Raw genomic sequence first — 26,796 nt, forward strand, 5'->3', positions numbered from 1 at the left:
TTTCAGTGGGCCCAGCATCGGGGCAACCTGTCCGACCATGTCTTGATCTCGGAGGGCACTGCAAAGCAGTTGCAGTGGTGGCTCACGGACCGCGATTGGGTCAGCGGCAGATCCCTCTCCCTACCCCAACCGGAGCACGTAGTAGTGACGGATGCGTCCCTCCTGGGATGGGGGGCCACATGGGGGAGGCGGAGATCGGAGGACTCTGGTCTCCGGCGTAGTCTCGGCTCCATATCAACCTTTTGGAGCTGAGAGTGATCCGACTTGCACTGAAGGCATTCCCTCCCGTTGTCCGGGGAAGGGTGGTGCAGGTGTTCACGGACAACACCACCGCCATGTGGTATTGCAACAAACAGGGCGGGGTGGGGTCGTGGACCCTTTGTCAGGAGGCTCTGCGCCTCTGGACGTGGCTGGAACGTCAGGGCATCACCCTGGTGGTTCAACATCTGGCGGGCTCTCTGAACGCCAGAGCAGACAAACTCAGCTGCAAGTTCATGATGGATCACGAATGGTGTCTAAACTCGAACGTGGCGCAAGGCCTCTTTCGGCAGTGGGGAGAGCCTTGGTTAGATCTTAGCAGGGGACGGTCCTCCACCTGAACCTGTCCAGTCTCCACCTCCATGCGTGGAGATTGAGCGGCGACAGTTGATGCCATTTGACTTGCCTCCTGAAGTCTGTGATGTAATTCTGGCAGTCAGGCGTCCCTCCACTAAAACGGTATACACCTGCAGGTGGAACAAATTTGTGGCATGGTGCACAGCAAAGGCTGTGGATCCCCTTTCCGCCCCTCTTTCTGAGGTTCTCCTCTTTCTTCTTTCCCTGGCCCAGCAGCGCTCTGCTCTGGGCACCATCAAGGGATATCTTTCAGCTGTTTCAGCCTTCTTGAGGCTTCCTGATCAACCTTCTCTTTTCAAGTCCCCTGTTGTAAATAGATTCTTGAAAGACATTACTCACATGTTTCCTCCTGTTCCCTTTGTAATGCCTCAGTGGGACTTGAATCTGGTGTTAACTTATCTGATGTGTTCTCCCTTTGAGCCACTTCATAACTGTCCTCTTCGTCTTCTGACTTTCCTGTTTGCCATCACCTCTGCCAGAAGAGTGAGTGAGCTCCAGGCTCTTTCTTCTAAACCTCCTTTCTTCTCTGTCCATCAGGACAAGATTGTTCTGAGGACTCGCCCTTCTTTTATTCCTAAGGTGGTTACTGCCTTTCACATTGGGCAGTCCGTTACCTTACCCACCTTCTTTCCGCCTCCGCATCCCTCGAAAGAGGAAGAGAGGCTTCACCGTCTGTACCGAAAATGTGCGCTCTCCTTTTATCTGGATCGCACAAAACAGTTACGGGTGGACGACCAACTCTTCGTTGGCTACGTGGGCGCTAAGAAGGGACGGGCAGTGCACAAGCGCACCATCTTTCGGTGGGTCGTTTTGTGCATTAAGGTCTGTTATTCCTTGGCTAAGAAGGATCCTCCTGTGGGGCTGCGGGCCCATTCCACTCGGGCAACAGCGGCTAGTCCTGCCTTGGGATGGGGAGTCCCTCTGCAGGACTTTTGTCAGGCAGCTCTGATTCTGGCAGCCAAGCGTCCCTCCACAAAAACTGTATAAGCCTGCAGGTGGAACAAATTTGTGGCATGGTGCACAGCAAAGGCTGTGGATCCCCTTTCCGCCCCTCTTTGTGAGGTTCTCCTCTTTCTTCTTTCCATGGCCCAGCAGGGCTCTGGTCTGGGCACCCTAAAAGGTTATCTTTCTGCTATCTCTGCTTTCTTACGGCTTCCTGATCAGCCTTCTCTTTTCAAATCCCCTGTTGTTTCTCGTTTCTTCAAAGGCATTACTCACATGTTTCCTCCTGTCCCCTTCGTAATGCCTCGGTGGGATTTGAACCTGGTCTTGACATATCTGATGTGCGCTCCCTTTGAGCCTCTTCATAATTGCCCCCTTCGTCTTCTTACTCTTAAGACTGCTTTCCTGGTAGCCATCACCTCGGCTAGACGGGTGAGTGAGCTCCAGGCTCTATCTTCTAAGCCTCCTTTTCTTTCTGTCCATCTGGACAAGGTTGTCCTCCGGACTCGTCCTTCCTTTCTTCCGAAAGTGGTGACTGCCTTTCACATCGGGCAGTCTGTCACGTTGCCCACCTTCTTTCCGCCTCCGCATCCTTCGAAAGAGGAAGAGAGGCTCCACCGTCTGGACCCAAAACGGGCGCTGTCCTTTTATTTGGACCGCACCAAACAGTTCCGGGTGGACGACCAACCCTTTGTTGGCTACGTGGGTGCTAAGAAGGGGCGGGCAGTACACAAGCGAACCATCTCGCGGTGGGTCGTATTGTGTATAAAAGCTTGTTACTCCTTGGCTAAAAAGGACCCTCCTGTAGGGCTGAGAGCACATTCCACCCGGGCCACAGCGGCGACTACTGCCCTGGGCCGAGGACATCTGTCAGGCAGCAACGTGGGCCTCGCTGCACACGTTTGCCAAGCATTATTGCCTGGACAGCCAAGTCCGGAGAGATGGCTTCTTTGGCCGTTCTGTTCTCCAGGACTTTCTGGTGTGATCTTGGTTCACAGACCCACGACTGGGGTTGGCATTGCTGGGGTATCTATTCTAAGGTGAGGAATCTAACTAACGTGTTTCTTTCAGATGAACAAGTTACTTACCTTCGGTAACGATGTATCTGTAAGAAACATTAGTTAGTTAGATTCCTCACGGACCCACCCATCCTCCCCGTTCTGCGAACCGGCATCTAGGGTTAAGGTTATCCTTTTCAGGGTCCTAGACTTTTTGGCACCAGTGTCGGTCTCTTGCATGGCTCTGCGTTCCTGGCACGGAAAGCTGTGTACAAGAACTGACGTCAGCGCGCGAGGGCGGCGTCTAAGTACTCCGACGACGTCATTCCGGTGCACGACGCCGACGACGGATGCGGAGCCGCAGACGACGCCTAGCGACGCGCAAGGGGTGTTGCTGACGAAAAATCTTTCCGGATCCAGCCTGACTCCTGGGGATATTCTAAGGTGAGGAATCTAATTAACTAATGTTTCTTACAGATACATCGTTACCGAAGGTAAGTAACTTGTTCTTCAAGTAACCTAAATGTTCATTCATAAAATCACTTTCCCCAGAGTTATAAAAATTAACTAATACAATTTTAGAATAGTCAGGAGTGCTTAATTCTACTATCAAACAATTATGAGAGCTCGACTCCAACCTCTTAGTTGACCCTTTTAGCTTTAGTGAAAAAAGGAGCACTAGGCCCCCCTTTGCTCTACCTGCCAGGGCAGGACGTGCAGGTGAGCAATAAGTTTTAAACCCATCCAGCCAAAAATTGCTAAACCCTATCCCACGTTTCCAGGAGGGCAATAATGTCATATTGTTTGATAAAATTCAGCCAACTTGGGACATCTCTTTTACTTCTAAGACCCGCAATGTTCCAGCTGATGATCTTACAATTGGGGGCAATTTCTATATCTAAGGCCTGATCATTGTGGCAGGGTTCAGGTAAACAATCATTGGGTGTCTCCAGTCAATCATTCTCATCTAGCTGGGACAGTGGGAGGAATCTATTTGATAGAGCTAAACCATCTCCTTCAGATCCTGTTTGCATGGATAATATTTGAGGGGCTGCTACGTCTCCTCAGCAAAAACTTTCTGGACGTAACTCAGGGTCTTTAATTCGTGAGGGGCGATTAAAAAACTGATAAGGCCTCTTTGGGTATGCCTCAAACTTAGATCTAACAGGTACATTTAAACGTCTTACAGGGGGATAGGAAAAACCCAGCGGCAGAGCCCTAATACCCCCCTTCTCCAGGTCAGAAGCATCCCAGAACAGCCTATCAGCTAAAATTAATGATAATACAATCACCATCGATTTGTTTGGAACAATTACCAACCCACCCCACCCATCTAGCCATTATAATGTTGGAAGAAATGTTGGCATTGCCAGTACAATGTTGATCACACCAATTTTTGGTTTTTCGTAGTAGAGCCAGGGTGGTTTTGTTGTCATCATCACCAGGTGGGGGTACCCCTACAAGAACCGCTACCAGAGGGGTGGCTTCTGGGGGAGATTAAGTCCACAACAATTGGGTTTTAAATTCCTCTCTTGTAGGGCTGGGGTCTCACTTGAGCAAAAGTTGTGCCATTAGCTGGCAAGTTTGAAAGGCTCCGGACAGCATGGGTGGGTGTCCCCCCCCCCCCCCCCACATAGTGGCCCTGGACTACCACAGATCTATCCGGGGATCCAGATTCAGACCTAGTCCGTGATTGGAATTGAGGTTGACTACCCAGGTGAATCTTACCAGTATGTGGCCTAATCTCTAATTGAGCCTTAGGTAGCATATTTAGGCTGGCGGTAGCATGTAGAGTATTTGGTTCTGTTAAAAAAGAGTCAATACGCTCACATTTATTCAAGATCCCCGCGACGTAAGTATTCAAAGTGTCAATTATATCTTTAGCAATACTAGTGAGTATAGATTCCAACCGCAAGCTAAATATGTCCTCCACCAGGTTCCGCAGTGTTAGTTGAGTATTCTCATCCACAACATTCCCTTGCATATAGTTACTCTTTTTCAAGCCTTTGTTCCGTTTAATAGTTTTTCTGGCGGCCCTCTTTTTCCCGGAAGGGCCCAAGGTCAGCCCTTTTGATACGTTTTCCAAGTCAGGCAAGGGTTCTTTATTTGCATCATCCATGCCCCCAATCTGGACAGCATCGTGATTCGGTGCTTCTCTCACAGCTGTCAGTGTATTTATCTGCACCCTTGGCTCCAGAGGAACAGGCATTTTAGTCACAGACTCAGTTATAACAATCCCCTCTCCAGATTCTTGACTCAACCCCAAACCCAGTTCTTTTTCTGCTGTAGCTATCTCCTTATTTAAAGCTCCCACCGCCGAGGTTAAATATGAGATGATAGACGCAGACTTTCTTGGGATTTTTGCTTTTTGACCCCCCTGGTCTTGACTGCGTAATTGTTTCCGCTTACCCATGATTTATGTTAGAGGGATGGCCCAGCCTCTTCCGGTCTCTGACGGGCTCGGACTGGCCCTCTCTTGGCCTGGGCGCAGCTCGGGCACACCCGCGCGCGTCCCGTGCTGTGGGAGCCACGAGTGGTATTTACGCGACTCCGGGCGTGGGAAACCGGCCTCGGCCTGTTGCAAAGGCCACTGGGGCTTGTAGTCTCCCTGTGCTCCCTCCTCAGAGCTGGTAACTGCCGCGAGTGGTATTTACGCAACTCTGGGTGCGGGAAACTGGTGTCGGCCTGTTGCAAAGGCAACTGGGGCTTGTAGTCCCCCTGTGCTCCCTCCTCAGAGCTGGTAACAGGCGTTGATTATTGTTGAATTCCCTATCAACTGCCCTTTTGCCTGGTTTACAACAGCGGTACTATGCAGATGCGTAATAAACCATGGAGAAATAGGTTGCAGTATTATTCCTGTTTTGAGATATAGTATTGCATGATCGCTTTACTGTTAATCGCTAGTTAAAAATTGGATAATAGGAGATAACCTTGTGTAAGTCATTAACGGTGTTGGAGTCTTTGAATAGATTTCTAAGAGAATAGATTTTATCGTCCCTGAGCTTCTTGTTTTTTCCTTTTTGTGTGATCCAGCTCGTTTGGTTCGCCATTTGTTTCTTAACTTGGGGTAGATAGTCAATTACTAGGGAATCTTTAAGGATTTGTTGTTTTTCAACTACATTTTATTTTCCTTTTGTTAATGAAAGTTGATGGTTTTGTGTGATTTGTTATTTCCTTTTTTTGTCGACTCGGTATTGCAGTATTCCTGTTTGCGTTTCCACGATCTGGTCGGAATTTTCCATAAGATTCTGTAAGAGAGTCAATACTGATTCCAAGATCCTTTGGAGAGTAAATAAAGCACAGGAGACAGGATTTTGTCCATTCAGAGATTCCGAAGTTTTAAACAGAGGAAATTCCGGTGAGTGCGAGAGGTTTCCCGCTGAGTCAGATGTTTTACATGGAGTGCAGTTGTATAATTGCAGTGACTCCGTTGTTGTTTTGGTGACCTGGGGAGGGAGGATATCATTTAGGTTTATGTCTGGTAAGGTGAAATCTGTGTCTGGAATTTGAAATAGCTCGGATTCTGATGGATGTGTAAGTGGGTCGAGGCGCTCGGGGTGATTATTAATTTTTGCCGGTGCTGATTTTGTAATATCAGTTGCCTGTTCTCCAGCATGACCTTTGTTGTTTTGAAGAGGAGTACTGATATCCTCTGCTCCTGTCTTCTGTATTTTTCTTGCTCAATTTGTGAATTTACGTAATCCGTTTTGGGTGTTTTGTAAAAAAAAAATATATATATTTCTGCACTCCCAGAGAAAAGTCCTATATGGGCCGCCTTGCCCGAGCTCTTTCACGTTAATTGTTGCGTACCCAGTCTTTTCATGATGTGGATTGTACGTGATCTTAGTTTCTTATAAGCCATGATGAAAAAAAGAAACGGACAGGGGGACGCCTGAATGGCTTTAACTACATAGTTGGAGTTGTGCTGGATCACCAAATTTGGACCGAGAGTGCGCCGTTCTTTGGTTGGTAGGAATCGACCTTGGAGTTGGAATTTTTTTTACAGCAGTGCCTACACTCCACTTAATTTGTTCCTCTGCTATTCTTGCTGGACGCTATCAGGACGAATGGGGCGCTACAGGAAGGGCCACAGGCTGCACCTGTACCTAGGCTGGCCGCCTCCGTGTGCCACCTGTGGGTCTTACTCAGCAGCTGCCGTCCAATGGCGGTCACACTCCTCCTCACGCTTGACCTCAGGGACTCTTAAGAGGAGAATAATTCCTGCTGGTGCCCTGTACCGGGCAGACTGATGAATTGTGTGCTGAAAAGAGCAGAAACTACCGGAAGCTGTGGGCAGATCAGGGAACCGGGGAGCCAGCAGGGGGAAACGGGGATAGAGGGCTTGAGGTGCTATGGAGGTAATGATGCTGGATGGAACCGGGCAGGGGTGGTAAGAGTCCCCCAGACCCTAACGGTCCTTGCTGCCTCCCCCCTACCAACCCCCCCTCCCCCCCCCCCCCCCCTAGCCTGCTGCTCAAACTCTTTGACCCGGTCTCCCACTATCTCTCCCTGGTCCTTCCCATGCCTTAGCACTGCCCACTGTCTGCACAGCGGGGACAAGAACGTGGGAGGGGGGGAGGGAGCCTGGGAGTCGAGGCTGGTTTACCTCTTTGGGAATGCTGAGCAGAGCGGAGTTGGTCAGATATGACCTAAGGAATGGGTCGTACAAGCCTGGACATCCTATCCATAAAAAAAAAGTACGTGCACTAACTCACTATACTGGGTCCCTTGGACTTTTTATGGGGGTTGAGAAGCAAAATGCGCAGGCAATTTGCATATAGTACCTCAAGGCGTGGCATTTTTCTTATGCGTATCATTATTTACAGGTACATTTATGCCCCACTGTTAGAGGTAGAAGCAGTTCACATCGCTTCTGTGGTGATTAATGCTTAGAGATTGCTAGCATTAACCCCTGTGTATTGAAAAGTTTTTCAGAAATGCAGTACTTCTGCTTCTCTCTCCACCCTGTGTTCAATTCTGTCTGCTTCTATCTATTTGACATAACAACTGTTTTTTTTAACCTAAAACGAAAATTCTTTGCTTTTTCAGTGCTTGTTAGGTCGAGGGACTATCCGGCCTGCCGAAGGCAGAACCGGAAGTCGGGAGATTTAATGATTCTTAGAGTGGCTATTTAGCCCGCCTCTCTTTTTGCTTCTCCTCCATTGGCTGGCTTCCTAAACGGAGGCCAGCCATTGGAGGAGAGAGCCGTCCCTCCAAATAGGCTCCGTCTTTTTCAGATTCGGGGGCGTGTTCCGTGCTGTTCTTTCCACTTTTTAGCCACGCCCTTTTTCGAACAGCAGGAACACACCCTCGAATCCGAAAAAGTTTTGAAGCTTCCATCCGCCATTCCCAGCACAGAAGCGGAAGAAGGTAGTATCGTACAGAGCTACCCACCAACAGAGCATGGATCTCCTCACGGATGCTCCCTTCCCCCACCGCCATGGTCTGCATTTAGTCATGGTGCTTCCTCTAACACTTCGCTGCCCGTGGCCACGAACACGGCGTACAGCCTCTCTAGTACCCAAACGAGAAGGGCTGCGTGGAGGAGGGGCGTGCGCTGTGCGGCAGACCCAACTTCTCTTGTGTTTTTGTGCTTCAATCCTTGTTGAACGTGTGTGAGCTATTCGTTTGCGAGGTTTGAGTTAACTTTGAGTGCATGGAAGCGACTTTTCTTGCTTTCTTTCTGCTAGTCATTAACTGCTTATCTGTTCCTTGAAACCGGCCTCGGGGCTTCCAGGCACCCTTTGGGTTGCAGCTCTGCTGGCGGAAGAAGGTACGTACAGAGCTACCCACCAACGGAGCATGGATCTCCTCACGGATGCTCCCTTCCTCCACCGCCATGGTCTGCATTTAGTCACGGCGCTTCCTCTAACACTTCGCTGCCCGTGGCCACGAACACGGCGTACAGCCTCTCTAGTACCCAAACGAGAAGGGCTGCGTGGAGGAGGGGCGTGCGCTGTGCGGCAGACCCAACTTCTCTCGTGTTTTTTGTGCCTCAATCCTTGTTGAACGTGTGTGAGCTATTCGTTTGCGAGGTTTGAGTTAACTTTGTGTGCATGGAAGTGACTTTTCTTGCTTTCTTTCTGCTCGCCGCAGGGACGTTCTCTTCACTCATTAACTGCTTATCTGTTCATTGAAACCGGCCTCTGGGCTTCCAGGCACCCTTTGGTTTGCAGCTCTGCTGCCACATCACTGGGAAACCATGTGAGCTGTTTACCGCTCTGTCTACCCGCCTGTATGGAGATACTCGGTAACGTGTCATTTAGTGGGGGTTGCAACTGGTCAGGCCAGATGTTTGACAGCGCCAGCAAGGGAGATGGAAATAACTTGTATTTTCCCCCAGTACTTGATACCTAACGACAGCGTTTCGACTCGCTGTAACTAAGCATGTTTCTCCCTCAACTTTGTTGTTACCTAAGCTTCTCAGCTACCCCGCCCCATCATTTTACTAAAGATTTCAGGAAGGATGTGGTAGGTTCTAGGGCTGTGTGAGTCAAGTCCTCTAAAAATACGGGCTTGACTAAAAAGCATAGACAAAGCATAATGTTATTGAAAGCAGTGTGTCCGGAACTCACTACATCACCCACTCTCTATCTCTCTACCTCACTCTTTCTATCTCACTAACTCACTTTCACTGTCTCTTTCACTACCTCTCTATATCACTACATCACAACACCACTCTGCTTACATCTCACTACCTCACAACATCCCTCTCCCTCACTACATCACTGTTTCACTACCTCACTCTCTCTCACTACATAACTCTCTCTACCTCACTACTCCACTCTCTCACTACCTCACTATCTCACAACTTCTCTCTCTCAAAACATCACTACCTCACTCTCTAGCTCACAACCTCACAACTTCACTCTCTCTCACTCACTACCTCAATCACTCTCTATCTCACTACCTCACTCTTTCTATCTCACTAACTCACTTTAACTCTCTCTTTCACTACCTCTCTCTCTATCTCACTACATCACAACATCACTCTATGCTTATATATCACTACCTCACAACATCCCTCTCCCTCACTACCTCACTCTTTCAATACCTCACTCTCTCTATTTCACTACCTCACTCTCTATCTCACTACCTCACTCTCTATCTCACTACCTCACTCTCTATCTACCTCACTCTCTCTCACTACCTCACTCTCTATCTCACTACCTCACTCTCTCTCTGCTAATGCAATAGGCATCACATATGCAAAAAAAAAGCTAATGCCAATAGAAATGACAATGCCATTTATTTAGGGATACAAAAATGATAAAAAAATAATGAGCAATACCAATAGCTCTACCTATAATATTGCCGAGACCATTGCATTGTAAATGCTTGTTTTTCTTGTTGCAGTTGGCAACCTGGCTGGGAGATGCAGACCATCCAATGCTGAGATCCTACATCTGTCTCTCAACTTCCTGTATTGTAGCTTACAACAGGCCAGCTCCTGCAGTCGGAAGAAAGGTAACATATCAGACATTGTACTCCAATCCTTGAGGTCATCTAGATCTGTGTTAAAACAGACAATTTGGATAGGTACATATCACAAAAAGGGGCATATTTATAAGAAACTGGCAGTGTTACCCCAAAATTGGTAATGCCGCTCTCCGACAGTTTCAAAACATATGGATGCGCCACATTCACAAGAATGCGGCACATCCTTGCCTTACCATTAGCGTTGGAGCTAAAAACGCTTCCTAGCCCCATTTTGCTAGTGTGCCTGCACTGCAGGGGCAATTGTTAAACTGCAGGAAGGGACGCCTTACTACACATAAGCAATCTTTACAGGCGATTTGGTCTATATATGTGTGCTGCAGAATGTAATACACGTGGAAAGAGCAAAATACGAATAGAAATAAAACATTGCTCCTCATATCGCCTACTTAAGACCAGGTATTCCCTGGCCGTATTTGTGGCAGCATCAAAAGCAATGGGTGTTGCAGCAGAACCCCCACTGCAACACTCGTTGCACGCCTCTTTCACGCTAATTGGTGCATGAATAGGGGCAGTATTTACAAGGCAGCATTACCCCACGTTAAAAGGCTTAACGCTGCCCTTTAAATAAGGCGAAGGAGGTGACGCCGCCAGAACGTACAAAAAGGGGCATTCTGGTGGCGGTAACTCTTTGTAAATATGCCCCATAATATGAGGATGATCCTAATTTTTTGTCCTCCATGTGCTTACTTCAAGAATGTATCCCAATTTTAATTACATCAGGCATTGTATGCGTTGCCTTCCCCAACAAGCTTAACTCACCCATCGTATCAGGCATTTTGGCCCCTATTGTTGGTTGAAGGAAGAGTATGTCTTTATAGGACGGGCTGCTTAGCAATGGTTAAAGCTTTAGACATGAAAAAATACTAGGGAAGAAGCTGAGCTGATTAATACTTCCACTGCGAGTCAAACCGAAATTACTGCAGCAACAATTACACTTGTAGTTTTTATGGCTTAATGCTGGAGTAAACATTTTAATTTTAAATCAGTTTATTCATTAAGTTTACAATGGAGCAAGATATATATATATATATATATATATATATATATATATATATCTGATATAGCTGAAACAAGAATTGATCTATATAAATACGTTCGCAAAATTAAACTAGCAAAATTGTTTGTTGAAAACCCTGGTCTGGATAAACATCGAAAGATCACCCAAATACCAGAAATGGAACTGCTGGCACAAGATGCAGAAAACTTTGTCACTCTGATGGAACTAGACAAAAATCCTGAACATGAGAAAGGTGACGTACGAACCTACTGTAACCAATTGGGAGCTGGCTGCAGCAGCAAAAAACCGAAGTCTAAATTCTATCCACAACTACCACAAGGCAACAAAATTGATTTATTTCATGAGTGTGTTATCAAAGACCTTTACAAAATTAACCACTCCAAGAAACTAGACAATCTCTCACATGAAGAACGTAATGCCTTAACTGATCTAAAAAATGATGATACAATTGAAATAAAGATGGCAGATAAAGGAGGTAACGTCATCATCCTACAGAAAGAAGCATATGTTAAAGAAGCATATTCACAATTGGAAAACAAAGAATATTATGAGAAATTGAAAACCAACCCCACCAAAAGATGGAAGGAGGAATTAGATTTGAAATTGGATCTGTGGAGCAAACAAAATCTATTGAATGAGGAAGAAGTAAAATATCTGAAAATGGAACATCCCAAAATGGCTACAATATACTTTCTTCCAAAAATCCACAAACATCCGACGAAACCACCGGGAAGGCCTATAATTTCAGCAAAAGGAGCTCTACTCGAACCAATGGCCAATTTCCTGGATGTTTTCCTACTACCATATGTGAAGGGGTTATCTTCTTACCTACAAGACACAGGAGATTTGTTAAGACACCTACAAAACACCCCATGGCAAGCGTCCTACAAATTAGTAACAATGGATGTAATATCATTGTACTCAAACATTCAGAATGACATTGGATTAAAGGCATGTAAACAATTCCTGGCTGAAAGAAACATACAATTCTCTAACCATAACGAGATGTTATTACAAATGATACAGCTATGCCTTGAACAAAATACATTCATGTTCGGCGAGGAGATCTACCGCCAAGTAAAAGGGACAGCTATGGGTTTTTCATTTAGCCCATCGTATGCCTGTTTGACTATGGGCGTATGGGAAAAAGCATGGGCATGGAGCCAAGAGAACGACACCTATGTGAATAAAACCATAGCTTGGTTTAGGTATATAGACGACCTATTGATCATCTGGGATGGAACAAATAGCGAGTTTGCAGAATATTTCGAAATCTTGAACAACTCCAACTTCAAATTGAAATTCACATACAATATCAGTGACGAAAAAGTGGTGTTTCTGGACACTGTAATTTACATTGTAGACAACACTGTACACACAACTCTACATCGCAAAGACACCGCAACAAATGCAGTACTGCATGCAGAATCCTTCCATCAAAAAAGTCTGATACAAAACATCCCTTATGGGGAATTTCTCAGGATCAAAAGGATATGCTCCAGGGATGAAGAGTGGTTCAAACACCGTAATCAGGCAATAACACGCTTCAAAAGAAGAAATTACAGCTCCAAAACCATCCAGATGTCTTTACAACGAACGGCAACTATCAACAGAACAGATTTGCTAAAGGACAAAGAAGCTAAAACAAATGAAGAAAATCAAATACGATTCATAACTACCCACTCAACAGGAAACCAACAGGTGATGAAAATACTACGCAAAAATTGGCACATCTTACACATGGATCCAACAATGTCATCAATTGTAGGTGATCATCCCAACATTACCTACAGACGAACCAGAAACCTTAGGGATCAATTGATCCACAGCCACTTCAAACAACAGAACAAAAAAGAAACCTGGTTAAAACCTAAAGGATTCTATAAATGTACGAGCTGTAAGGTATGCCCCATTGCTCAGAATACCAAGGAGTTGGTGATGGCTAATAAACGCAAATGGAGAATTCAACAACTAATCAATTGCAAAAGCCAATTCGTCATATACATCATCGAATGTCCCTGCCCCCTAAAGTACGTTGGAAGCACCAAGTGCGAACTGAAAAAACGTATCTTGGAACATGTTCGTGCCACTGTCAACACTGACAGGAGCAATGCTGTCGCAAAGCACATGGAGAAGGAGCATGGAGGAAGATGGAAGGACTTGAAATTCTATGCAGTGGAATCCGTAGGAATACATCCACGGGGAGGAGACCGAGAGAAAACCCTTCGGCAAAAAGAATCTAAACACATTTTGAATTTCAGGACTCTGACTCCTTTTGGTTTAAATCAGGATGAGGAACTTCATTACCATCTTTAATCATGCCATCCAAAATTATCAAGGAAAGGGTCAGAATTGACCAAGGACACTGACATTGGCCCCCTACATTTTTACACTTTTAGGTTTATTACATTAATGTATGTCTCACATTTTTTTGTTCCTTTTTCACGATGAGAGACAGTGCCTTCATATCACAAGTTGTAGAATACTGCCCACTAGAGGGCTTGATTTATGTTCAAAATCAACAGTTCCAATCCTTAATATAAGATCACCAGGGTGTAACATTATGACTCACTTTAATAGAAATCTGTGGTTTACTACTATGTTTAGTAGAAAGTGAATAATCAAATGGTGACCAGACCTTGTCAACATTACCGTAGACTAAGCTATATAAATGTCTATCATAGTTATCATAACATTGCATGGTTTTAATGACCTGAAATGTACAGAAAGGTGCATAGGCCTACGGAATGGGTTTTTATTCCTATTTTTGTTGAAAACGAACTTTATTTGGATTGGAAAATGTCGGGTTTTGTCAGAAAATGTATTGGGCACTACAATGACCAGAATGCCAAGCAGCACTGTCTCAGGAAGTGATGTCACTAATTGATTTGTTTGTATGTTTAAAAATCCTGACTACCTTTGAGCAACCGCTAGACTCGTGAGCAAGGTCTCTGCTGAGACTGAAACGCGTAGAGTTTGTCTTTTTGTATCTGGCATGCTGAAAGTAAAGGAATTATAAAAAACGATCATTGGTGAAGCTGTTTGTCCTTCTGGGAGTGCGCGAGGAAACCTGTGTGGGTAAACGAAGTGGATATTACAACGGCTTAACCCTGCCGTACCTCGAACGCACCACCGCAGAGCGCCCAGGATTCCTGAAGTGGGTTGTGTTGGAAAATATATATATATATATATATATATATATAATATATATATATATATATATATATATATATATATACAGAGAGAGAAAGTTCTCACCATGACTACGTCCATGGTTTCATCAAATTACAAAGTGGCCCTGCCATAAAATAAGACTTAATTTATAAGAAAGACAACATTCACAAAACAATGCACAACATCTACATCGAAGTGGAAGCGGAGGAACATAAAAAAAACAGCAATTTACTAACGTTGTCTCAGTTTTGTGATCTTGAAAGATAAAACTGCAATCAGATCATTTGTTAATCTCAGCAAATTTTCATGCCATGTGGGAGCTCAGTATCTTTTGTAAGGTATGTTATAACTCATGTCTGCAGCAGAGTGCGGAATAAAAAGATTCCTCTGCACAAGCTTTTGTCCTCAGTCAGGAGTTAGGAATTAGTATCCAGGTACAAGCCCTCGGGAGGTTACAACATTACAAGTGCAGGCCCACACTGCAGACCAGTCAATACTGCCTCCTGCAATCCAGAGCTGCTCAGGATCCTGCCCCTCAAAGAGCAGGCCTGGATCTCACTTGGAACCTTCCAGTCCCTGTCTGTTCCCTTGGGGGACACTCAAGGACTGCCATGGCCCCACTTAGGGGGGGCTATGGTTTCCTAAGTTGGGCAATGGCGAGGGGGAGCATAGGCCATTCCACATGTCTGACAGCTCAAAGTCTCTTCAGCTACTGGTGCTTACAGCCACACCCTCCATGTCTCAGAAAGAACAGGCTGCACAGAACTGTACAACCAGCACTGTAGCGTTCCATTCACAAGTGTGATCACTTTGGGCATGCTGAAAAAGCAGGAATGGCGGACCCAACAGGCAAATCTCCCAAAACTAGATCTCTGCGAGCGACACTAATCAGTCTGCCAGCCTCACACCACTTTGTGCCCACTTTCTAACCACTTTTGTGGGCACATGGCCATTTCCTTGAACTGGAGCGGGAAGTCTCAGCTGCTGCCTTACAGTCTGCAAGCAACAATAGCGTCAGATTTGCTTCCAAAATGTAACCCAGACTGGAGATTTCTCTTGAAAAACAGAATGTTCAGCAGTCAAAAGTGTTCATTGGCTTGCATTTTCTAAACCATCATTGTACCGTGTCTCTTCTCACCCAGCAGTATTCTGCCACCACCTGTGGGGGTGAAGGTGTTTTCTGCATCCTCATTTGCTATGCTCCAGCTGGCTTCTCCTCCAAAGTATTGACATTAATAATCATAAGCAATCAATTACCCGCCCATGTGCAGGATACCAGAGTACTTTGCACATTTTCAATGATATCCTAAAAAGCAGAAGCCAATTCTAAAAACAGAGAATGTCACTATTTAAATAAAAATGACAAGAAAGCTCTTTTACAATCACCTTATAAATGAAAGATGTGAGAAAAGGGCAACATAACAAAATAGGCTGCAGCCTACTGTGGCTGGAAAACTGTTTTTGCTCTTTTAAGAAAGAGTACTCCACCAGTATCTGATCATGCTTTGTCAGTGAGAGTTTAGTTGTTAGAAATTGGATTAATAATTGGGGTGGGTGACTACCAATCTCAAGGAATCATCATTAACTTTAAATTCACCAAATTAACCTGAGGTCAACTTCCTGGTAGCTATGGCACACAGCAGACCAGCTTAACTTAATGGTATTTTGTAAGGTTTTATGCAATATTAAAATAGTAATAAAGTCGAAATGCAACACAATACATTTCCCAAACCGAATTAGAAAAAGAAAGCCTAAATAATTTACTAACAAGAGGACACCAAAATGACAAAAATCCAGTAATGGGAAGTGGAGCTATGAATTTTTAAAATTTGACGTAGGATTAGCACCAAGAAGCATAAAGTGCCCTTCATAGTTAATGGTCGCAGTAGACCGGAATCCAGTTGCAATTTGACATTGGTGGTGATGGAGTGCGTGTCGGATACATCAACCAGGTTCATTCTAGTCAAAGATTGTTCCTTCTGATTTTAGTCCTTTAGGTCCCAATCCACCAAAAGAGTATACTTCTAAATCCCCCGAGGCCTCAGGGGAGGTACTCAACGACTCACAGCATGTCAGGCAAAGGACAAACAGACGGGTCCTCTCCAGGCCCAGTTACCACTGGTCAGCTGGGAAGATGCAGGATAAGGTCTCTTGTAGCTTGTCGAGTCCCTGTAGCTTTAACAAGTGCTCAGCCTTATTACACTTGGAGTCCACTTCTTTTCCTGGGTATGAGAGAGAGAGCAAGGGCTCTTCTCATGTCACAGACCACAGGTTCAGTCCTGTTCTGATCTTCTTCATGTCCAGGAGTGTTATGAGGTGGGTGTCTGGGTGCCTCGTATGTGCCTTGCACCAGCTAATGGGTGGAAATGACTCCTGGACATTCCCTAACCAAAGGGGTAGGAGTTCCGAGGGCCAACCCTACCAACTGTAGGCATTTTCAAGGTAACAAAAGTCTTCGAACACTCTAAACTTGGGCTATGAAGACTGATGGTGTGTGTGTGATGAGTGTAGGAGTGTACTGTGGTGTGTGACAAAATATCAAGTTTTAAATATCAGAGGGGCTAAATAACTTTGTTACTAACAAAATATATCAAGTTTTAAATATCAGAGGGGCTAAATAACTTTGTTACTAACAAAATATCGTGGAGTGTCAAGAATATCGTTTTTTGGTGTATAATATAGTTTTCAAGAATAATATCGTTTTTAATATTGTTTTCTTTAATATAGTTGTGAAAACATCATTTAATTATTTTAATATGTTTTAGTTTATTTAATAATTTTATAGAGGCCTACGAAAGAAACCAATAGCGATGGACTGGGATACCCAAATTGAAGCTTTCAAAACTGTTGATCTACCGACCACATGAGTATACCCACTTCTACCCTAACAACACATAACAGTTTAATTAGCTCCTAGCTCTGACTTGAGGATAGGCATAAAAGCACAAAGATGTATAACTAAACAATGAGATACAAATACGCGCCCCATATCTGACACATATTGCCCTGATCACTAGGGATCCCACCCCCAGACATCCATGTAGAACGCATCAAGTCAGGGAAAATGGAAAATCCAAACTCTATTCAAACGTCAGGAGCAAGGTCAGTGTCAGTACTCACACTCTGTTGAAACATAGGGGGCCACTAGTGGAGGGGGGGGGGGGGTGTCGGGAGTTACACAGTTTCTTAGTTTCAAATGTAAAGTACAATTATTTTGCAAATATACAATAAGTAACACAAATTTTATTTAAAAAAAAGGTATTGTAAACACGATAACCAATGTTTTTTCACTGTATGACAAAAAACTGTATACGGGAAAAAAGAGTCTATCGGGCCATGATGCCCAAATTGTGAACTACAACTGTACCAATACCTTATGCTGTATGTACCTGAGAAATACCAATAAAGTTTGTTTTAAAAAAAGTTTGTCTATGAATTGTATGTGCTATTAGAACATTGGAATGTTGGAAGCTCCATTGAAAACAATGGAGTGCTCCGGCTTATAATGGCTGGTATAAGCCCGGAGCGCCAACATTCCAATGTGTCTTTGTTCACAGCTCTGGCTGTGAACAAAGACTTCAGGGAGCCGGAGGGGATTTGAATCCCCTCGCGCTCCCTGAAGGCTTCGTTTTGTTAGAACATTCTGCCCTCTAGTGGCAGAATGTTCTAATAGCCTTATAGCCCTTCGTAGCAGGGCTATACCGGCTTTTAAAGTCCCGCTGCTGTTGTTAAAGTCCCTCGCCTTCGGCTCGGGCCTTTAACGCTGCAGCGGGCCTTTAACAGCCGGTATAGCCCGCTACGGCGGGCTATAAGGCTATAGTATTGTTAGTATAAATGTTATTAATTTTCTACAATATAGTTTGTAAGTATAAGTTTTTTAGTAGTTTATTTTGAAATGCAATTAGTAATATATGATGTTGTAGTGGTTTGTTGGGGTTGTAGGGTGATAGGGTGGGAAGTTAATTAAATTATAAATAATTAATATTTAATGGTAGTTATCAATTGTACATTAATGATGTAATTGATTAATAATTATGTACATTGCTTAATTGTTATAGTTCTAGTTTAATTTGATTATTTTAATGTACATTTAAATTTTATTAGTAGTAATAAGAAGTTATATTTTACTTGTGGGTTGTTGTGTATGGCAATCGTATAGTAAATACATGAATTAACTCATAAATAATTTAATTTAAATGATAATTCGTTTTTTATTATAAATTGATCATTTAATGTATTATTAATTATGTTGTTTCATTGTGAAATTATATATTTTACATTAACTTGAAAACTTTTAAGTATATTTTAATTTATCATTAGTCATAGTAAGTTATATTTTAGTAGTGTGTGTTGGGGGATTGTGTAGCAATGGAGTGGAAAGGTAATTTAAAAAAATAGTTACGTGTAATATTAACTCATTCTTTATGTTACATAATATTTAAATATTGATTATGTTAATTCCTTAAATATTTAATTTGTGAAGTGTTTTATTTCCTTTCATGTCTATTTTAAATTTTTTATGTTAATTACATATGTATTTTTTAATAAGTGTTATTTTTTGTTTTGTAGGGTGGGAAGATATTAAAGTTTTAATATTTTTAAATGAATTGTTATTTATATGTGGTCGATTAATTGGTATGTACGTATAATTATGTTAAATATTGTTTTGCTCGAATTCTTAATTAATCTAATAAGTGCTTTTGAAAAGTTTGTGGAATGGTTTAGTTTAAACATTGTATTTTTTTTCTCCAAAAATTTATTTAAATTAAATCATTTGGTACCTATTTTCAATATTTGTAAACGCTTGTTAGGGAATTGTTCTCTTTTTTAAATGTTTAGTTTTATATTGAGAAAAGGTATTGGTTTTAAATAATATAGCAATTTTTATCTAAGTACTACCATTTTATATTTTTTGAGTAGGTATTGAAATATTTTAGTACATAATTAGGACTTGATAATAGCGGAGGGAGAATAGTAAATATAACGCCTCCGAAGTCCAGCACTTTCCCTACAGTTGCTTAGACTGGAGTAGGAATAGTAAATCTAACCCTTCTAAAGTATCGCACTTTCCCTAGTGTTGCTTAAAGTGGAGTGGGAATAGTAAATGTGAGCCCTTCAATGTCCAACAATTTCCTAACAGTTGTCAAACCTGTATTTATAATATTATTTATTATTTTCTTTAATGCTTAAAATATTTTTAGTAAAATGTGTTTTGGGAGTCTTATAATTTAATATTTTATATTTTGATGACATTTTATTAAATGTAATGTTTTTACTGTTTATAATATCTATATAGTTTTACACATACACATATTTGCCCATATACATTATATATATATATATATATATATATATATATATATATATATATATATATATCCAGCAAAACTCCTTCTTACGAGAGAGCAGAGACCACACAGGGGAAAACCTTGGAAGCAGTTATTATTTCTTGTTTGGCGAATGCATTTCGGCAATTATCAGCCTTCATCAGAGCCCAAGTATCCACGAGGCTTCCAACATCGCGATCATAAGTCCTGCCGCCCTAGAGATGTCTGCTCACCTGTTGTCAGTTCACGAAACGCATGTGGACCGCAACACCCAGAATGCATAGTATTGAATCCAGGTAGGTGCTGCATGGGGAATATAACACCAGATGGTCATGCGGGGATGGCAGAACAGATCACAAATTAAAACCAATTTCCTGCTTGTTGTTGAAACAAAGCGCCTCCTCGGGTCCCCAACCGCTTCAGCCTCAGAAATCAGGGGTTATATCCGGCGGGGGCAGCAATGACAATACACGCCACCCAGCATGAGGTTAATAACCTCACAACCATCTTGATTTCTCCCCAAAGTCCATGGCGGGCCCAGACCTTCCAATCCCTTGGACACACGAGAAAACCGCCGCAGCAGCAAAGCCAGTGAAGTCACGGCCAACTTGCGCAGCGGGGGTCTCTGTACCGTGTCTCTGGCTGACACGGAAACATATCCAGCAAAACTCCTTCTTACAAGAACAGCAGAGACCATACAGGGGAAAACCTTGGAAGCAGTTTTTATTTCTTGTTTGGCGAATGCATTTCGGCAATTATCAGCCTTCATCAGCGCCCAAGTATCCAGGAGGCTTCCAACATCGCGATCATAAGTCCTGCCGCCCTCTTATTGGCAGAGGGCCCGCTCCGCCCCCTAGCGATATCTGCTCACCTGTTGTCAGTTCACGAAATGCATGTGGACCGCAACACCCAGAATGCATAGTATATATATATATATATATTCACTGAAAAAACCATAGGTTTCACACATGTTATAGTTAGCTGTACATTTTACTGATAAAAAACCAATGAAATTCCCCCGTTATAGTTACTGTAGGCAACTATAACTCACGCGACCGTAATCCTCTGCTGATGCTAATACTGTATTTAGACACTTATTTGCCCATGTCTTCTTCCATTAAATTTTAGCTATACATATATTACAAATATTTTTTTTTCATAAAGACACATATGTCATCAGCAGAGGATTACGGTCGCGTGAGTTATAGTTGCCTACAGTAACTATAACGGGGGAATTTCATTGGTTTTTTATCAGTAACATGTACAGCTAACTATAACATGTGTGAAACCTATGGTTTTTTCAGTGAATTTGCAAGGTTTTTTAAATGCTAATTCCTAACTATAACGTGTGTGAAACCTATGGTTTTTTCAGTGAATTTGTACGGTTTTTTAAATGCTAACTTACTTTACGCCATTCGTGGGGTGCGCGCCCAGTTAACGCAGTTCGTTCCGTGCGCGCACGGTGCGCTTCGCGCACCGTGCGCGCACAGTGAGCACGCGGTGCGCTTCGCGCACCGCGCGCCCACTTTACGCAGTTAGTGCCATGCACGCACGGTGGTCACGCGGTGCGCTGCGCTGCGCGCACCGCGTGCCCACATTATGCGAGATGGGCCATGTACGCACGATGCGCTTCGCGCACCGTGCACACATGGGGGACATATTATGCGCATCGTTGTGAAATGTTTTCTTTATTGTTTCCATTTAAATGATAAGCCATGCACAAATGGTGCCCTTCGGGCCCCATTTGCACATTGGGTGGGGAGAGTGTGGATACTTTTTTTTTTTTTAAATTTTTTTTACCGTACGCGTACGGTAAGCGTAATCGGCGATTTTTCGAAAAAAAAATAAAAAAAATTTTTGGCCTTGTGGGTTGTTTGGGGGCCCGTATATCATTGCTGGTTGATTATTAGCTCAATATACTGCCCCTTTACACATTTTTGGGCTTCATTTATGCTGCCCCACTCAGAGTGCGAGAGAGAAAATGGCGGCCGCCGCTTCCTGGTTTCGGCCGATTCGAATGTTTACTAAGATCTAAAAGCCAATCAGAATCGCGCTCGCGCACGTCACCGTACGCGTACGGTAAGCGCACCGTAAGCGCACCGTAAGCTGGCTCAGATATATATATTGATTTAAAGGCTATTTTCTCAGAATCTACTGAACAGATTTACACCAAACCTACAAAAGGCACTTCCTTGACCTGAGGACTACCTCTCTGCCAAATTTCAAGTAATTCTGTTCAGCCGTTCGGGCTGTAGCTGTGTCTAAAGGTCCTATGGAAAAATGCATGGGAAAAACGCGTTTTGGGACCCCCCTTTTATCTCAGCCCCCGCTTGACGAATCCCCCCGAGACTTTCAGGGTAGGAGCGGAGCGTAGCGCCCCACCTATTTTGAAAAATTCGCGAGGATTCGTCGACCGGCGCAAAAGTTATTCAAAATAGAATGTTGCGGATTTCCTATGGAAACGTGGTCCTAACTATAACTACCTACTGGCGACCACCAGTAGGTAATATATATATATATTTTTTTTAATTTATTTATTCCAATCAAACCCGCTCACTTCACTGTTCAAAGCAGGCAACACGGGATCAGGAAAAAGGGTTTAATTAGGCAAGAATAGTCGTAGGACGAAGCTTTTCGGTGGACACAGCCATCTTAATCACATAGCGCGGCCACCATTACAAAAGCCTTAAATACCACTTGTAAATGCGTGACAGGTGGTGGCCACGGAAAACATACTGAAATATATGCAATCATAGAAAGTGAAAAAGCGCTAACGTTTCATTTTTAAAATTCCAAACATGAAACATTGTAACACATTAGTTCATCACTTTTGCAACATGAGGATCGAACATTCAAAATTAAACAAATCAGTATTTAAACAGATTAGAGCAATACGATCCATGAAACTCTACAGAAACCAAGGCAGAACTTATACAATAAAATGCAATGTTGCCTTAATTTCCGACTAAAGCATAGTCCGCCTGGATCAAACATAAAAATTAACTAGTGAACTCGTGGTGTGGCATGGCCCCAGCTGCAGCGTCAAATACAAGTCAGAGACGGGGACAGCACATAATATTTCCAACTAAGGTCACAGCGGATAATTGGGTGCAAATTAGATTCTGCTGCAATGCACAGAGTGAGCCAAGAGGGCTGGATAAACCCAAGTGGCTAATATGTTAGTGCTAAAGTAGATCCCAAATGAACTAAAAGTTGGATTATTGGATGTATATATACATTCCAACAACACAATGTTCCTTCAGGATCCCTTGGCCCATGGGATGGTGGTGCGCTATGCCGGTGGAGCCTGCCGGTCAATAATACCACACAAGAATTCCAAAGTGAAGCATACACTCGGGTAATGACACGAAGTGAAGGTTTAATTAGTCCAGTTTAGCGTTTCGACAGCAAGCTATCTTGATCTCACAAAAACTAAAAGAGTAAGGTTCAATACATAGGGGCCGATTAGGGTGGAGGGCGGACACCCTAGCGGTGCTGGGGAAGGCCACCAGTGGTGCGGCGGTTTCGCACCGGCAATTAGGATGCCACCGTGGCGGTGGCATCCCCTATTCCCATCATTGTGGCGAGCGGTGCTCACAGCACCGCCCGCCACAATGCTGAGAATGCACATTGTGCAGTGTCATGCATAAAGTGACAGGCACCGCGTGGTGCCTGCCACCTTGTCCATGACAATGTAGGGGGGTACCAAAAGTACCCCCATGTGCACCCCCAACCCCCCAATACCCTGGGGGCCCGCAACGGGCCCCCGAAAGCAAACTCCACCTGGCTTTCCATGGCGGGGACTCTGCCATGGAAAGCTCTGCACCGCTGCCCATTCTAATATGGATGGTGGTGTCTAGCAGACACCGCCACCATATCCAGCCCCTTTTCCGCCCGGTCGATTGGTCGACCGGCGGAAAACAGGCGGACAGTCTTTCCGTCCGCCGGAGTCACCCCGCCATTCTAATATGGCAGCGGGGAAATGAGTAGCGGGCGGAGGAAAATGTCAGGCGGATCGCCACCGCCATGCGGGGCGGTGGTGATCCGCCCGACATACTAATAGGCCCCATAGTCTTATCCTGAAATGGACAAAGGACTTCAGCAGAAGCATGCAACATTTTCAATACATTGGTAGTGGCCATCTTGTAACATGTTCATAGTGTAATGTAACAATGGAAAACACTGGCTTAACGAACATCTAAATAACTCAATTGCCTGCATATAAGGTTCAGTACTATAATGATTGCAGAGAGCCGAAGTTGAGAGTTTGGTATAGACACTCAAACACAAAAATACAATAACATAAACGCGAGATCGCGTCAGTTCCTGTGAGATAAAGTACTTCACAGAGAGCCGTTGTTACAAATAGTACATGAGTATGCGTTTAAGCGTTAAATTATGAACGTGAAAATCGCGTATAAAATCAATATCCAGGTACGCTAGTGGTTGTAAACACTTGTCTTTTCCTACAAGTGACATAAAAAACATAGTATAACATAGAATAGTGGAAAAACCACATACAAAATTGGCAGACATACGTGGTATGACTGGTCTACACGATATCAAGAACCCATTCAACATGAAAATAATAGCACAGCGGGAATGTAGAAGCAAAACTTCTTATCTATCAAAACGTGGAATGGCCGTAGCAGAAATAGAAAAGGGTAGGGAACTCGTGCACGTGTCTCCATACCATTGGTGAGCCCCTTCCTTTTCTCCTGTATAAGACAAAAAATACAATGGGGCAAAAATAAAACATTTAAAAAAAATCGTTACAGTGCAAATTACAGCATAATACTATGACATAGAAATGTTACGGAATTAGGGAAAGAGAAATAGAAAGAGAGATACACTGAGGGTAACTATGCAGTCAATAGTTCAAACACTTAGTCCTCATGAAGGTGGATTCCCAGCTCCTCATCCAAATTATGGCCCCCAGGGTACTTGGTCTTGAGTTCCATTATATATTTGGATTCACGTTTACGCAGCATGAGCACCCGGTTCCCTCCCCTAGAGCCAGTGTGTACTTGTTCGATGGCAAAAAAACTCAGGAGGGAACTGTTAGATGAGAGATAGTCTTGAAAATGCCTTGCTATCGGGTAGTGGGTATCTCTGTTGTTGATAGCTCACATATGTTCTAGCACCCTTTTCTTGACCATGAATGTGGTGCTCCCCACATATCTGCGTTTACACAGGCATTCAAGGACATACATCACAAAGGTGGAACTGCAAGTCAGAAATTGTGTGATTTTTCTAGTGTTGTTTTTTCTGGGTGTAGTATGTTCTTTTTTCATGTAGCTATTGCGCCATGTTTTGCAGTATCCACATGGGAAAAAGTCTTGTAGATTGTGATCCCTGGAATGATGCATAGGGGATATATCACCATGTACAAAGATGTCCCTTAGGCTGCAGCCCTACCTAGCTTTGAGAATGGCACGCTTGAGAACCCAATTAGGGTTACCTTGCTCTTTGAACCTTGAAATCATGTAATCTTGTTCGATGATGAAGGTCTCCTAAGTGCTGACATTTCTCCTTGCATTCAACAACTCACCTTAAGGAATGCTCCATCTTAGATTATCAGGGTGGCTGCTGAGAGCATGGAGAAGACTGTTGCCAGCTGTAGCCTTGCGAAACAGTTTCGTTTGTAAAGTCCTGCCACTCACTACCACCCTGACATCAAGGAAATCGATACTTTCCCTGCTCATGTTGTAAGAAAGTTTTATGTTGTACTCATTGTGATTCAGGTTGTCGATAAATGCTACAGCACTGTCTTCAGTGCAGTTCCAAATTATGAGCAAATCCTCTATGGAGTGCAGCCAAAGGACCATCTTACTGAAATCTGCGAGTTTGTCTGTATCTTTGCGAATTTCCTCATCCCCAAGAAAAGGTTAGCAAAGCTCGTGGCAAAGCATGTCCCCATGGCGGTCCCAAGGACCTGTTTGTAAATGCTGTCATAAAACATAAAGATGTTATTATATAAGCATTGCTTCATCATATCAAGAAGCATATTTGTGTGCTCTAGATAACCTATATGTTTGTTCTTGAGGAAATGAAAGCAGGATTTTATGCCTTGGTCTTGTACTATTATACTATAAAGGAAATTGACATCTAAAGTGATGAGTAAGTACTTTTCTTCCCACACAGTACTGGCCAGTTTGAAAAGAAAATCTTTTGTGTCCCTGAGAATTTGATGGTAGTGCAGATACGTGTTCCCTAAGGAAATGGTCGACATATTTGGAAATATTTTCGAATACACTGACCTTGAAAGACACTATTGGTCTACCCGGGGGAGTGGTGGGGTCTTTGTGTATTTTGGGCAGAAGATTCAAAATAGGTAACTTTGGGTAATCTCTTTTGAGAAAACAGAATTCCTCCCATGTAATCATGCCTCTCTGCTCCCATTCAGAGAGTTTTTCCTGACCTCCACAATGCTATAATTATAGCTATCCTTGTTGATCCTGGTATCAAATCTGGGTTCATAGAGCTGTCTCAGAGCCTCTGCGACATACAACTCTACTCATGAGGACAATGTCCCACCCTTGTCGGCCTGCCTTAGTATAATGTTGGTATCTTCAGCTAGAGATTTGATGATAAGTTTCTGTTTCATGGAGAGGTTGTGATGTATTTTGATTTTGATCCAGTTGCAATGTTTAAATTTGATGTGCACACACCACACTCTCAACTTCAGCTCTCTGCAATCATTATACTACTGTACCTTCTATGCAGCCAATTGAGCTATTTAGATGTTTGGTAAGCATGTGTTTTCCATTATTATATTACACTATGAACATGTTACAAGATGGCCACTACCAATGTATTGAAACTGTTGCATGCTTCAGTTGAAGTCCTTTGTCCATTTTCAGGATGAGACTATGGGGTCGTTTAGGATGTAGAGCGGATCGCCACCACCCGCATGTCGGTGGCGATCCGCCCTACATCCTTCCCCGACTGCCACCCATTCCCCCCCCCCGCCATATTAGTATGGCGGGGAGACTGCAGCAGATGGGAAGACCGTCCGCCGCTTTTCCACCTGACGGAAAAGGGTTTCATATGGTGGCAGTGTCTGCTAGACACCGTCATCCATATTAGTATGCAGGCGGAGAGCAGCCTTTCCGTGGCGGCGTTGCCACCACAGAAAGGCATGCGGAGTTCACAATTGGGGGCCCGTTGCAGGCCCCCAGGAATTTGGGGGGGTGGGGGGTGCACATGGGGGGTACCACAT

The 26,796-nt window shown here is 43.7% G+C and overlaps 1 protein-coding gene across 1 annotated transcript in view; it reads left to right on the plus strand.

Moving 5' to 3' along the window:
- The window catches only part of MEI1 (meiotic double-stranded break formation protein 1), a 2,222,673-nt gene that overhangs the window by 1,482,529 nt on the left and 713,348 nt on the right, over positions 1-26,796 (plus strand). Inside the window, exon 23 of the mRNA XM_085599901.1 lies at positions 9,912-10,022. Coding sequence (XP_085456027.1) covers positions 9,912-10,022 — 111 coding nt within the window. The remainder of the gene's footprint in view (positions 1-9,911; positions 10,023-26,796) is intronic.

This window comes from Triturus cristatus, chromosome 4_2 (genome assembly GCF_964204655.1).
Source record: "Triturus cristatus chromosome 4_2, aTriCri1.1, whole genome shotgun sequence".
In the NCBI taxonomy this organism is placed as follows: domain Eukaryota; kingdom Metazoa; phylum Chordata; class Amphibia; order Caudata; family Salamandridae; genus Triturus; species Triturus cristatus.